This window comes from Sturnira hondurensis, unplaced genomic scaffold (genome assembly GCF_014824575.4).
Source record: "Sturnira hondurensis isolate 20B ecotype Veracruz unplaced genomic scaffold, ASM1482457v3 Scaffold0021354, whole genome shotgun sequence".
Taxonomy (NCBI): Eukaryota; Metazoa; Chordata; class Mammalia; order Chiroptera; family Phyllostomidae; genus Sturnira; species Sturnira hondurensis.
Genome location: NW_028093985.1, coordinates 6,712,193 through 6,727,871, shown reverse-complemented (window position 1 = coordinate 6,727,871; position 15,679 = coordinate 6,712,193). Strand labels below are relative to the sequence as shown.

Here is a 15,679-nt window from a genome sequence, read left to right as displayed (position 1 = left end):
CTTACACGCGAGGCAACCAAACAATATTTCTCACATCGATGTGTTTCTCCCTCTTTTCTCTCTCTTCCTCTCTTTCTAAAATCAATATATATATCTTTAGGTGAGGATTAAATAATAATAATAAACATTTTTTTAAAAACTGAAAAAAGTTGCTTATATGTATGTGTATATATGTAGACATGTAAAATTTAACACATTTTCAATATATAACTGCATGGAGGAACTCCACATTTTCAAAATTCTTTATTTTACAACTACAAAAAAGGGGTTATATTCTTACATCTCTATTCTGTTAACATAAACACCTCTGTGAAATATGAAGATACTATTAGGTAAAAGAAACAAACACAAGTTGTCTTGATAAATCTATCCAGAATAAATCTAGGGAAATCCCCATAATAATACACGTGCATTCAAATGACCTCTTCCCAAACTTAATCTGAGTTTATATATTTAAACTATCTCAATTTCACTGCTTTAACTCAACAGCAAATACTATTCTATCATTTATGTTGTTTTAAGAATTAAGTAGTAACAATCAATAATGCTATATACCTTTTGCAGATGAAGGTATATATTTATCTTTTCTTTCATAATTTAGTATTGTAACTAAATTGAAATATTATACCAATTCTTCAAATAAATCTTATTTTGAGAAAATATGTAAAAGTACTAAAAAGGGAATAATATGTTTAACAAATTTTATTCCATTCCAAAATTTGTATTTTTTAAAAAATTTATCTTATCTATGTTAGCATTCAAAACTTAAAAGAACCTTGTTCTCTTGTAAAGTAACAAAGTTTTTCTTGTTAAAGTTTAAGTCATTCCCAAACATTTACACAAGTTGAAATTCTGTCATATCTGCTTTTCTACACAGGAATAATCAGATATACACAAATAAAATGTAATAAGCAATAAAATTTAGATAAAAAGATATTTTAGTGAATACTACTATCATTTTGCCTTTCCTCAGACAGTACAGTATAATGGAAAAAATACTAGTTTCTGAATCCGTAATTTGTGACTAAAGTTTGGATCAATCATGTAACCTTTTTAAGTTTCATCTGTGAAACAAGGATCCTACCTTACAAGCTTATTTGCTTAGAATTAAAGATACTGTGTATAACATTTACAATGTGCCAACAAAAAAGTAGATACTAAATAATACTTAGTAGTAGTAACAAGCCTATTTCCTTGTTCCATCAGATGGACCACTGGGAAAAGGTATCAGATAAAACAAGAAATCTTGTTAAGACAGGGTAGTAATTCTTTACCCACGTAAGCATCAATCGTATATTAAAGATACTGTGCTTTAGGTGTTTACGGCAATGTAACCACAAATGAAAGTAAATTAAGACACTCTTAAATCCAGACGGCCTTGCTGTTAGTGTATTTAAGGCCTTGGGGCTGGGCTAGTACTAAAGTCTATTTCAAGTGAGAAATAAGATTACCAACGCAGTGTTGGAAAATGTGGGGTAAGAAGCAGTGTATACTAAGAGAAGTCAGGACTCACAGGGAGAAACTAAATAATTAGGAAAAAAACATAGAAGTAGAAATAAGGCTCTTCAAACTAGAATACAGTAGTAGTAAGAGCCTGGGTGTTTTTAGAAAGCAGTGTATCTGTTCCTGATCATAGTGCATTAAACTGAGAATTCATCTGTATTTTGTATTACTAAAAAGTGTTTCACATAGCACATGGCTTTAAGTAAGATTTCCACAGAAGCATTTTATTCAACATACAATAATAGATTCATTAAAAATAAGTTTATTAGATCCTTTGTATGCTGAAAACTACATGCAGCTCTTTCTGTACTGAAACCTAGGACTTAAAGGAAAAATCAAGTTGGGACAATAGAATAAAATAGTAAACACCCAGCCATTATCTTTGACCTTTCAATAACAGCCAAAGAATCAATACTTTATCCAGGGAGAAAACCATTCAAGAATAAAACCCAAAAATTCAAGTTACTTTTAATTCTGTAATTCCTAATGCTTCCATTTTTCATGTTTAAAAGCATAAATATTGGTTCACTAGTAATACTGGAAAATCATTACAATGATTCCTCATAATAGCAGAAATTAGTTTTAAAAGGAGAAATATTAGCTATTCGAATCCCAAAAGGTTATTATTATAAATTGTGTCTTATACTAAATGACCCACCACAAACTGGGAGGTCCTTACTACAGCAAAACTCTACTACAGTAAACCCTTAATTATCCAGCACCTTCCATGTATGTATTACAATAACTGATATTCAAAAAACAAGAACATCACTTCTTCTAAATTATCAAAGGTTAAATTATATTTAATTTAGGTTCCATGTCAAGTATATTTATTTTATTTTGTGATACATACAAAATAAACAAGTTCTTGAATACTGATCACTCAAGCTAGATACTATATTTTTCTTTGTAATATAACCATTTAGTAAGTTTATGAAACTACAGGCAAAAATTATGTGGTTTTAAGATGGTTGGTCAAACATTCAAAATAAGTAGCTTAAATATTATTTCCAAATTAAAACCAGGAACAAAAATGACTACGGAGGAAAACAAAAAATGATAGGACTATAAAACAAGAAAACAGAATTCTGAAAAAAAAAAACACAAAAAACTGAAGAAACAAAAGTATTCATATTTATTGTGAATATGTACATTACCTTTATTTTTCTAAACTCAAACTGAGTACATACTAAACTTTTACTAGTAGGTACACTTCATTTCTTGAGTATTTCCAAACAGCTTCAGCAGGATTCTTAATATTGTGCACATAAGGAGAGAGTACTAATATTACCTCTTTTACTGTATTACTCAATAAGATCAAATAAAAGATACCATGATTATCCAATGTTTCAAGGTCTTAATTTTTTCTCCTGCTTTCAAATTATACATACACTGCACTGAAAAACTTCTGCATTAACTAAAGGAATGCTATAAAACTGTATTTTAAAATAGCACAAAGAGCCCTGGCTGATGTAGCTCAGTGGATTGAGTGCGGGCCTGCGAACCAAATGATCGCGGTTCAATTCCCAGTCAGGGCACATGCCTGGGTTGCAGGCCAGTTCCCAGCAGGGGACTCTCGAGAGGCAACCATACATTGATATTTCTCTCCTTCTCTCCTTCCTTTCCTCTCTATAGATAAATTAATAAAAAATCTTTAAAAAATAGCATGAAGAAAACTGAAATGAGTCCAAACGGGATTCATTTTATTCCCTTTGGTGATAATCATGAGTATCATGCAAAAAAATTCCATTAACCAAAATGGCCAGATTGTCTGCCAATAACCAAAGAAAATAACAGAGTCTTCTGATAAAGTATATGAAACATTTTTAATGCCCTACTTGCCAATGCCTCCACTTAGAAAGTTATGTAACTATTACTACATTCATATTCACACTAATACTACATATAATAAATAGTCCCATATAATAATAGTCCCATATTATTAGTTGTCATAATATGTATTATAATAATTTATAAGAAACACTTACTGGGTAAATTTTTTGGATGGATGGAAGGATGGGTTCAGGTAGGGCTATAAAAAAAAAAAGTTTAAAGCTTCCGTGATTCATGTAATTCATTTTACAAAGCAATAATTTGTCAGCTAAGAGCCTCAGTTATAAAACTACCAGGGTTTCTGCTAAAAGTCAACAGTTTCCATATATTTTATGAGGTTAATTCTGATCACTAAAAACTTTAATTCAGAATATATCTAAGTTGACAATTTAAGGTTTGTTAATAATCTATGTATTTTATGTAAACCAATGTTCCTTACATGGTTTTAAAATAACAGGCCCTCAATAAGTAGACACACATCATTTGGTCCAACATCAGACACATGTACAAAATAACAAGACAAAGATTGTTCTACAGATACTGAATGGACACTGTTAAGATGAATGTAACTACCGAAAAAGTTTTTTTAAGTATGGTCCAAAGATACAACCCACAATGGTCCTATCACAATTGTGTCTTTATTATTTAATTTTTCTCTAACAAACGACAACACTAAAATTAAGATAGTTTCTGGAAACTGACCTACTGAAGAAAAAAACCTGAAAAAAATTTTTAACTTCATTATTTATTTTTAAAAAGAAGGCCTCAGCAAATTTTAGAAATCTAAATCAGATTTGAACTAATCTTCTATAAAACAAAATTTCATACAAAGGAACAATTATCTTCATATGTTGCTCTATTTTTAATTGTCATTCTTCCTCTTTCAACAGCTTTACCCAAATCGAACCTCAGTAAATGCATTAACAGTAACTTCACACCATTATACAGTAAGTGACATTAAAGGCCAAGTACCCAATACCCACAATATAATAACCAACTAATACATAATATCATAATTATGTTAAGATATAAACAATGCATTTCCAAGATTTCTTTAAGATTAAAGACCAATGCAGTACCATATAATAAACTATAATAATTTAAGAATTAGAAAAACATTGTATATAATAAAATAAACTCAATAATAATCTTTAATTTACTTTTAACTGGCTAGTTAGCAAAAACATTTTAAAATGACTTCTGGAATACATAAACATACATATAAATCAACCATTATGACAAACTTACATGATCTCCAATTATGATTATAAACATATAAACTTCTACCACATACTATTTAAATTTCTCGCCTATGTCATGCTTCATTCCCAAGTTGCAAATTAGAATAAAATAAAATACCATGATAGTAGGGAACGTTCACAATATATGACTGAGAATATTAGAGGAGAAATTTCACTCATTACTTACCAGAATAACTCTTAGACAATAATGATACATTTGTTTCCCCAAGAGGCATTCTAGAAGACCCTACAAATAAACTCAAGCCCTAATCACTTTAATTCTAAAAGTCTCTATATTTGTATAACATTTTAATGGCTTTCTAATAATTTTTGTTATAATATAGAAATTAGAAATTTTTATTAGTTTACTTAATTAAAAACATGAGTTCCTTTTCTACTGAATGCTCCTAATAAATTAACATTATAATTTATAAGAGAATGAAGGTTACAGAGAATTTTTTGAAAGTCTGCCTCATTCTAGTTTCTAGAATTATAATCAGAATTCTAGGAGAGTAATACAAATGCTAACCACAGGTTTAAAGTCTTCTAATAGACAAAGAGCCTTTAGAATAGAACTAAGCAATCTGGAAGCTTTGGGGGCAGGTCTATCATTCAGTAAATCCCTGCCTGACAAACATTAACAATTTAAAAACACCAGTCACTACAGAAGCAATGAGTGTACTGTGGTAGTTACCTACTAACACTATCCTGACAGAAACCTCAAAGCAGTTAGTGGTTTTTCAAGTGTTTACTCCTATGTATATGTAATCTACTACTGACTGTTGAAATTCATTCTAGAGAATATTTTAATCTTTTTAACCTTTCCACATACAGAGGACCTGTTTCCTTTCTCTTTTCACGGCAGAAAATATATTAAAATATTTACGAAAGTAAACAAAACTTAAAGGTCATCTAATCCCACTATTCCTGTTATCAATGAGACTATTAGGGCCAGAGAGAGAGAGTAACTTGGCCAAAATCAGCAACACCAATTCATTATGGTAAACCTGAAACTGTTCAATACACCCTGCAGACTCCTGTATGACAAAAAAAAAGCAACTACTTATTTCAATCTCTCTAATTTCTCCTAGGGAGGAGTGGCTTAAATTTGCCAAAGTGCACAGTTGGTGACATCCTTTAACAAAGATCTAGAACCTAGAAACTGTTGATGACAGTGCCAATAATTACAAGCCGACTCAGTAAATGGGACTACTCTATCAAAAATAAAATGTTTAACAAAAATCTAAACCAAATGCTAACATAATTTCATTAAACCAATGAGATACTATTATTTGAATTTTTAATTTTTTTATTGTTCAAGTACATTCGTCTCTATTTTCACCCTACCATGCACCCCCACCCGACCCATCCCCGCCTCTCACCCTCACACCTACCCCCTTTGACTTTGCCCATGTGTCCTTTGTGTATGTTCCTTGACGGTCCTTCCCCCATTTGTTGTGAAAACCAGACCTTGGGGTATCTGAGATCAAAGTACATTTTTCTAAAGAAAGGCAATCATATTAAAATTTCTAGTGTAATGAATTAAGAATGGAGAAATAGGGTATATATGGATGCTCATGCATGTTAAATGTTTAAATCAAATTTAATTTTTAGATCACAATTAAAACTAAAAAATTATGGATAGTAGGTGGCAGTACATAGAGTTTATCATTTTATTCTTTATATTTTATAAGAAATATTTCTAATCTGTTCAATTCTTCATAAATATGAACTGGACAAGTTCACTAAAAAAGCATCAAAACTAATCCATGTTTCAGACTGAACTGCAAAACTGAACAAAAACTGATTAGTGACGTAGAGTAGTATCTAAAACAGCCAATATCATATGTTTCAAATCCTTTTAGAAGAGCAAATCAAACATCTGATACTGGTTATCTAAGACTGGTTATCAATAAAGAAATACATATTATACTTAGCTTGAAATTTTGTGACCACAAAAAGATTAAACTTTCTGAAGACTGATTCATAAAACTCTGACCCATTTACCTATGTTAAGTGTCTCTTACCAACTCAAAAATAATCATCTGCTTTTATCATTCAAATAAAAAAAATCCTACTGTCCATAAATAACCCAATAAATTTCTGGTACATTATTTGTTACACATAAGAATATATACACAAACTCAAATATCTTGAATATTTTTATATATCATTAAGCATCTGAAAAACATGATTTTTTGAGGCTGTGTAAATTTCACATTGTGGTATAGTCTAATTATTTTAATCATCCCTCATTCCTAAAAACTTTAGGATTATTTCTAATCTTTTACTATTTCAACAAACATCATGTAAAACAGCCTCATAAATAAATCCAATTAACCACTCATGATAACTACCTTATGATAAATTCTTCTAAATGGAACCACTGAGTCAAAGGATATAAATATATTACAACATTGCTTTCTAAAATGTGGCTATGTCATTAAATCCAGAACAGCTCAGATCCTAGACATCCTGGTAAATGGTCTCCTATTACATTAACATCAAGATTTTCACCCTATCTCTATGTTGGCTCAAAGGGAATAAAAGCTTCTTTGACCAACAAGAAAATCATTTAAATCCTGTTCCAAGTAAAAAATAAAAACATGATAAATAGTACGTGAGCTTATTTTTATAGGTCTTCTGTACATTCATCTGTCTCAAGAAAATGGTTCCATAATACAGTGGTGAAAGTTCTTTGAATATAAAAGTGAATATAGAAAAATGTCAACAAATAAAAACACAGTGGAACTTTTAAATGCTTTCCAGGAAATAACATTTCTAAAACATTTGTTAAAGCAACAAAGTAGAAAATAAGGTCTAACGGGCCTTAAAATGAAATTTTTAGAACAATGCTATTTGAAGTTAGGGTCAATAGGGAAGACAACATAATAAAGTTTAACTGCATTTCCATTTTAAAAATTGGGGAAAACTCATAATACTTACTTTGTAAATAGTGCAAAACCATCAATACAAGACTATAGCTGCTTAAAGTACCACGACTGGCATCATTTATCTCATGGTGACTTGCCCACTTCTTAATCACCAGTACTAACGGACGAACTCGATTTTCAACTGAAAGTAAAATTAAAACTTAAAAATGGTAAGAAGACAGTGCAGTTTCTTTGAAAGTTTACATCATTTCTCAACTACACGCCAATAAAAAGAGCACCGCCTGTGTATTCAAGTGTTCACCATAAATGTCTTATTTCTAAAGTGTATCTTAGTTACCTTTTAAAAAGTTGCTAATTATTAAAATTCATTTTATTGACCTATAATTCTGGTGGTATATATTTTAGCGAAGCAACACATTTTACATAGAGAAAAACAAGATATTATACCACCAGTTTGACAGAAACACTATCAAAGAGATGTCAGCATTGAATACAAACATATTTAAAAAAGAAGAAAGAATGATGAATAAACAGAAAAGCTGATAATTATTTGGAAATTAAACTTACGGTATGCATAAGTTCTGAGAAGGAATGTGTTTCTTATTCCAACAATATTGTTTACATTCAAGTCGAAGTCGACACAACTATTAGAAAATAGAAAAAAACTTTAGCAAGTAAAAATTAAACTACCTTCCTCATAAATAAACTAATATCCATCCATCCAGTGATGTAAATATTGCATGGCCCAGAAGGCCAAAGACCTAAAATGCTAAAGAAATAAGAGTGAATACATACTCACTGTATCAATTTAATAGGATTTAGTGCACTTTAAAACTGCAAAATAGCATTACTGTTGAAAGATTCCTAATACACTGGTAAGGCTTCAATTATCCTTAACAAAAGTAATGTAAAAGTTCTGCAATCCTTTCCAGATAAACAAAATTATGTGACCAAACATTTCTAGGTAAATTCCATTAAGTTATATATTCTCAACTAATTTGGAATTATAGTATCATCTGCTTGAAAAAAAGGACTAAAAAGCCAAATAGCACAGACAAAAAAATAAAATAAAAGCTCTGTCTATGCATTATATTCCCTCAAAAAATTTATAAATTATAACATCATGCCAAATTTAGCTACTGGTGTCTGGGCAAAATTATAACAGTCAAACACACAAAAGAGAGACATTTCTTTAAAAGATATGCAATTAACAATTTACGGTAAGGGGCAATAATGATAGATCTATGAAGAATGGCTAAACTCAAAATAAAAGAAACATTACTCAGTGTATAAGAGTTTTACTATGAGGCTTCTGGTCAAGATGGCAGAGTAGATAAATGCGGTGCTCACCTCCTCCCACAACCACATCAAAATTACAACTAAACTACAGAACAACCATCATTCAGAAACACTTAAAATCTGGCATAAAGAAAGTCCCACGACTGTGGAATTAAAGAAAAAGCCACATCCACAGTTGTAGGACGGGCAGACGTTGGCTCCACGGGTCCCACAACCATGTGTGGCCAATAAAAATCAGATCTTGGTTGCTGAGGTCACCACTGAGGAGAGAGGGGTTCCAGCCCCATACCAAGCCACCTGGCCCAGGGTTCCAGACTTGTCTTCCAGGAAGACAAGTCCCCATAACTTCTGGCTGAAAAACAGTGGGAACTGAAACTGAGGGAGACAGAGGATTGCTAGAGTCTCAGACAGTTCCTCTTAAAGGGGCCTCACTCAGACTTACTTGGAATTAATCCCTCTGAGCTCCAGAGCTGGGGCAGCAGCTTTAAAGGTACCAGAGACTAAGAGAAAAGTGTCTGGCATCAGGATAACAGCTGGAGGGGTAGCTCTCTCCCATACAGAAGTGCTGGCAGAGGCTGATGCCACACTGTTCCTTTTCTGAGCCCTCCCCACACAGAGCTGGCAAGCAGACGTTATATCTTAGACTCCATCAACCAGGCTCAAATCAACCTGATTCCAAGATACCTCCAAACCCAGTTTTCAAATCCACCCAAGCTATTTCCAGTGGCTTTTGCATACAAATGGCCTGCCATACAAATGGTTCATCTTCAGGTTTTCCTAAAATCTCTCACACAAGCAGCATCAGGCCTCAGCATGACCTGTACCTCTCGTTAAGTGGCCTCAAGCCTGCCACTGTCATCAGCCAACCAACCTTGGTTCACAGCCTGGCCTTCCCTGGGCACCTCCAAGCCCAGCACAAAAAGCAGCGATCTGCAGATTGCTTTGTACCTCATGCTACATGACCTAGGCAGAACACAGCCAAGGGAAAACCTTGGCCTGCACCCCTCCAGGAGGTCCCATAGCCAGTGTACCCAGTGGACAGCTTCCAACTACAATGAAGAACCACCATCTAACCACCTCATAATCAATACACTCAAGGAGCAGACTCAGTGGGCACCAGAAACCTAATGAAGTAAGACCAGCTCTGTGGAGTTGGCCCCTGCAGAGCTAATCATCCATGATGATAAGAGGTCGGCGGTTACTGCCTTTCTTTGCAGCTAATTAGGTTGAGGGTAAATCTCTCCCACTGATGTGCCAACAGCAATCAAGGCTCAACTACAGGAGGAAGGTGTACACAACCCACACTGGGGATGCATCTCAAGTGCCCAGCTTGAGTGATCGCAGAGGCTATGCCACTGAATCCTACAGAATACATACTACACAGCCCTGGCTGGTGTAGCTCAGTGGATTGAGTGTGGGCCTGCGAACCAGATGATCGCAGTTTGATTCCCAGTCAGGGCACATGCCTGGGTTGCGGGCCAGTTCCCGGCAGGGGACTCACGAGAGGCAACCATACATTGATATTTCTCTCCCTCTCTCCTTCCCTTTCCCTCTAAAGCTAAATAAATAAAATCTTTTTTTTTTAAAAGAATACATACTACATGAGGCCACTCTACAAAGCCTGGGATATACAGCAGCAATATCTAATACATAAAAACAAAAACAAGGAGGCTGCCAAAATGAGGAGACAAAGAAATATGTCCCAAATGAAAAAAGAGAAAAAAACTCCAGAAAAAAACTAAACAAAATGGAGACAAGCAATCTACTAGATGCAGCAGTCATAACACTGGTTATAAGGATGCTCAGTGAATTTAGGGGAAAAGTAAATGAACTTAGCATGAACTTCAAAAAAGAGGTAGGAAACATAAAAGCAGAACTACAAAACATTAAAAAACAGCCACAAATGAAGACTATATTAACTGAAATGAAGAATACATTATAGAGTATCAAAGGTGAAGTAGATAGATAAACTGGAAAATCAAATCAGATATTGGGAAGATAAGGAAGCAGAAAACACCAAATCAGAACAGCAGCAGAAAAAAAAGAATCCCAAAAATGAGGATAGTGTAAGGAGCCTCCAGGACAACTTCTAGTACACCAACATTTGCAACATAGGTGTGCTGGAAGGAGAAGAGAGAAACTAAAGCAAGAAACTAAAAACATTTGGGAAAAAATGACATAAAACTTCCCTAACTTGAAGAAAATAGACATGGAAGTCCAGGAAGTACAGAGAATCCCAAACAAGATGAATGCAAAGAGGCCCACTCCAAGACACATCTTAATTAAAATGCCAAACATTAAAGATAAAGAGAGAATCTTAGAAGCAACAAGAAAAACAGTAGTTAGTTACCTACAGGGAAGTTCCCATAAGACTCAGTTGATTTCTCAAAAGAAACTCTGCAGGCTAGAAGGGACTGGCAATAAATATTCAAAGTCATGAAAAGCAGGGACCTATAGCCAAGATTGGTATACATGGTAAGGCTATCTTTTAGAATCAAAGAGCAGATAAAGAGCTTCCCAAACAAGAAAAAGCTCGAGGAGTTCATCACCACCAAACCATTATTACATGAAATGTTAAAGGAACTTATTTAAGTAAAAGAAGAAGATCAAAACTCTGAACAATAAAATGGCAATAAATACATATCAATCACAACTCAATCTAAATAAACTAAGCAAACAAGAAGAGAGACAGAATCATGGATACAGAGAGTGTTTTTATGGTTGCCAGATGGAAGGCGGGCGTGGGGGAATGGGTGAAGAGGTGAGGGGCTGAAGAAGTACAAATAGGTAGTTATAGAATACCCATGGGGTTGTAAAAGTACAGTATAGGAAATACAGTAGCCAAAGAATTTATACGCATGACCATGGACATGAACAAAGACGTGTGGATTGCCTGAGGGAGTGGACAGTGCTGGGTGGAGCAAGGCAAAGAAGGAAAAATTGGGACAACTGTAATAGCATAATCAATAAAAATATAATTTAAAAAATAAAATAAAGACCATTCAAGGACAAAAAAAATAAAGAAAAAGATAAGAGTTCATCACCACCAAACCAGGATTCTATGAAATGTTTAAGGGTCTTCTTTAAGAAGAAAAACATAAAAAATATGGACAACAAAAAGGCAATAAAAGGTAATAAATACATATTTATCAACAACTGATTCTAAAATATAAAATGGAAAGCAGAACAGAATTGCAGATAGAGAACATTTTGAGTTGCCAGATGGGATGAAGAGTTGGAGGGTTGGGTGAAAAAGGTAAAGGGATTAAGAAGTACAAACAGGCTGTTACAGAACAGTCAGGGGATGTAAAGTACAGCATAGGGAATACAGTCAATAATATTCTAATAACTATGTATGGTGTCAGATGGGTGCAAGAGTTATCGGGATGATCACTTAGATGTTCTGTAATTTCAAATCACTGCGGTGTACACCTGAAACTGATAGAATAATGCATGTCAACTGTAATTGAAAAAAAAGTTCCAAGCCTCTAAAAAGTTTTTCTCTGAAAACACTGCCTAAAAATAAAAACTTACTAATTTAACTAAATTTCATTTAAAAATAAAAACTTACTGAATTTACTTTCCATGGCTTTTAATCATAAAATTTTGAAATTTACTATTTCAGATGTTCTTGTTTTTAAAGGAAAAAAACCCATAATTTTTTTATTATCCATGCATGTTGATAAAAATGGATAGTAGTAGTATTAACACTTCAGATATATACGTATTTGGCTTTGGGAAACATATGGTAACAATGGAGGTATGTTGCGGGAGCCCGCCAGGCCGCAGGGGACCAAGGACAGAGCCCCCACTGTGAAAACGGTGGCGGGACTTGGTTTCTGGTCCCTGGAGCCGGCGGGTATCTTGACATCTTCCGGACCTTCTCCTTCTCAGCCTTGAAGGAAAGAACAAGGTCTTGGCATGTGCGTCATGTTCCAAGGAAGTGATAATCTTGAGGACACTGCTATCTGTGGGCTAATGTTCTCAGGATGTGAGAACATCTTGCCCTCTTGATAGCTTTCGGTAATGTACAAACTTTTGTAAAACAACATTGTTCTCAGGCCACTGCAGTTCTGCATATAAGCCAGCAGTTCCTTGAATAAAGTTGCCATTTGCCAGCAAGAGCACTTGGACCTCTCCATTCTTTTAATTAAGTTAAGTCCATCGCCTCACCTCGCGACCACCCTTGCTGCCGCGGGCGGCGGCAGTATGTTATTTAATTGTGTTTGTGCCAACCTAACAGTGAAACCAGTTTTCATTTCCTCTATGTAACTCAACAGAGAATAAAACACTTAGGTGAAAACTAGTCTGCAATAAAAAAACTTTGGTCCTGCCCTGGTTGGTATGGCTCATACCAGTGGATGGAGCACCAGTCTATGAACCAAATGGTCACTGGTTTGATTTGCAGTCAGGACAGCGCCTGGGTTGAGGGCCAGGTCCCTAGTTGGGGGCATGCAAGAAAGAGGTAGCTGATCAATGTTTCTCTCACATATTGATAATTCTCTCCCTCTACTTTTCCCTTCCTTACCCTCTCTCTAATAATAAACAATTTTTTTTTAAAAAAACCAGAAAACAAACACACAAAAACAACTTTTGCCCTGGCTGGTGTAGCTTAGCTGGCTGGGCATCCTCCCTCAAAACAAAAAGCCACTGTTTCCATTCCAGGTCAATGGGTTTGGTCCGTGGTCAGTGGCGCTTGCAGGAGGCAATCAACTGATGCTTCTCTCTTAAGCAATGATGTTTCCTTCCTTATCTTTCTCCCTCCCTTTCCCTCTCTAAAGTAAATATTAAAAAACTTTAAAAATATGAATTCAGAGCTTTAAAAGTATCCATAGTATTTGCTTCAACCTCTAAGTTTCAACTTCTGGAAACTCTAAACTAATTCTTTATAAAGAAAAAATTTTATGCACAAAATGCCTATTTTAACAGGGGAATGGGTAAGTTAATGACAATATTCACTCAATGAAATACTGAAAGCCATTAAAAACAAAGTCAGAAAATATTCAATGATATAAAAGTGTTTATGATATACAATTAAGTAAAAAATATGATCTCAACATTAATTTTAAAAACTCCTAGGCTCATTCACATAAAAAACGGGCAGAAAGATTTACATCAAAATGATAACATCAGTTATTTTTAGTTGTCAGAAGTGGAATTTTTAATGGTTTGTATAAAAAATATAAAATGGAGTTTATAAGGAATAGTTAAAAATAAAGTTTATATAATAATCTTGAATAAGAATGCAATTGTTTATATAACCATTTATTTTAAAACAATTATAGTTTGCTAATAGTTTGTGTTTAGTTTGTTTTATCTCCCTATATCTTTGTGCTCTAGGCTTTATTTACTTTATAAAAATTCAATAAATATTTATAGAGTGAATGGATGTTTTGATGGGAAAGATTCAAGCCAGGAATATATCTAAAGTTTCACTTAAAATATATTTATTCAGTCAATCCTGATTATTAACAGTAGCTATGTTCTATAAAGTCAATGTAAACGCTGAGTTAGTGACTACTAAACCATTGCTCCTACAGGAAATAGAGTTATGTCTCTCCACAGGCCTTCAGTCATATTTCACCAACTGATTAACATATAACTGTTTTATGTACATTTGTTTAAAGACATCTTACTTAATACATTACTGAATCATCAACAGTGAACTCACAGCCAAGAGCACTGTAACTCATGCCCGAACAAAGCATACCTAACACACATCATTTTCCCTATGAAACAGATCACAGCTTTGTACATGGAAACACTAGACAGTACCTCAGCACTAGGCTTGTGGCTGTTTTAAACAGCAAATTAACCACAAAAGCATAAATGTAAATAAAAATAGTACTAGAGTGTAAAAATAGCATTATGAGAGCTGAAACAAAAAGGCATAGAGCGTCACACTGTTTAACCTCAACCGGAAACACACATATTGGGTGACTCAAAATTTCCCAACTTCAGACCTGTCTGTGAATGACCATGAGAGTGGTAAAAGAATTAATTTAGGGGGAAATGGGATTACAAAATAAATTCCACCAGGTAATGCATTTGCAAATATGGAATCCATGAACAATGAGGATTAGTTCTGTATAAACTTTATATTACTTTTATAAAACTGGGATAAAAAGCCTGATTTATCAAAAACCTGTTTTTTTAAAGAAAATAACATTTTTCAAACAAAGAGTTAACATCTAACATTTATATTTCATATTCAGATATGATCTAAAAAATTCTAATTCCAATACCTATAATAAATTCAGAGGCCAGGCTGTTAGAATATATAGTTAGATTTATAACAACCCCTTTGATACATGAAATTTCATCAAGTAAGATATGTTCTTAATGCATTAATTATATTTCTAAAAGGCAAGTGATCATTTAAAAAATCTGAAATATAAATGTGTATATTCTTTAAATTGGGTAGTCTCAAATACTGAAAATTTCAAGCAGAATAATAACTACATACAGTTATGAAAAATTGTTTGGACTATTTTTAAAAATTACTTCAAAGACCAAATAAAGTGAATTCTAAAAACTAATGAAGATAAGTTATTATGTTACAGCATACACTTCTTAACAATCTACATCAAAAGAATATCTAAAAATTACCTAAAGCAAGTAAAAATAGGGAATTCAAGAATTATTTACCTGACTTTATCCCTGAATTTAACAATTGGCACTTTTGCTCGAATCAGCTGCGGTCTCTCAATGTATCCAGCTGAAAGGTCAAAGAGATACTGTAAATATCTGTAAAGACATCTGAAATTCATACTGTAACAATGTATAGTCTTTAAAAATAGCATTTTACTAAGCTAAAATAATTTAAGAAAATATAGTCTTTGAGAAAGAAAGCAAAGAAAGGACATTACTGAATTCTAAGAATGGAATTTCCAATACCATTTAGAGGGC

The 15,679-nt window shown here is 33.5% G+C and overlaps 1 protein-coding gene across 3 annotated transcripts in view; it reads right to left on the bottom strand.

The window, feature by feature from the left end:
- The window catches only part of TENT2 (terminal nucleotidyltransferase 2), a 57,593-nt gene that overhangs the window by 16,986 nt on the left and 24,928 nt on the right, over positions 1-15,679 (bottom strand). For all 3 annotated transcript variants that reach the window (XM_037032318.1, XM_037032317.1, XM_037032319.1), the window contains 4 exons: positions 15,419-15,488; positions 8,039-8,115; positions 7,524-7,652; positions 3,492-3,535 (listed from right to left, as the gene is read on the bottom strand). In XM_037032318.1, coding sequence (XP_036888213.1) covers positions 3,492-3,535; positions 7,524-7,652; positions 8,039-8,115; positions 15,419-15,488 — 320 coding nt within the window. The remainder of the gene's footprint in view (positions 1-3,491; positions 3,536-7,523; positions 7,653-8,038; positions 8,116-15,418; positions 15,489-15,679) is intronic.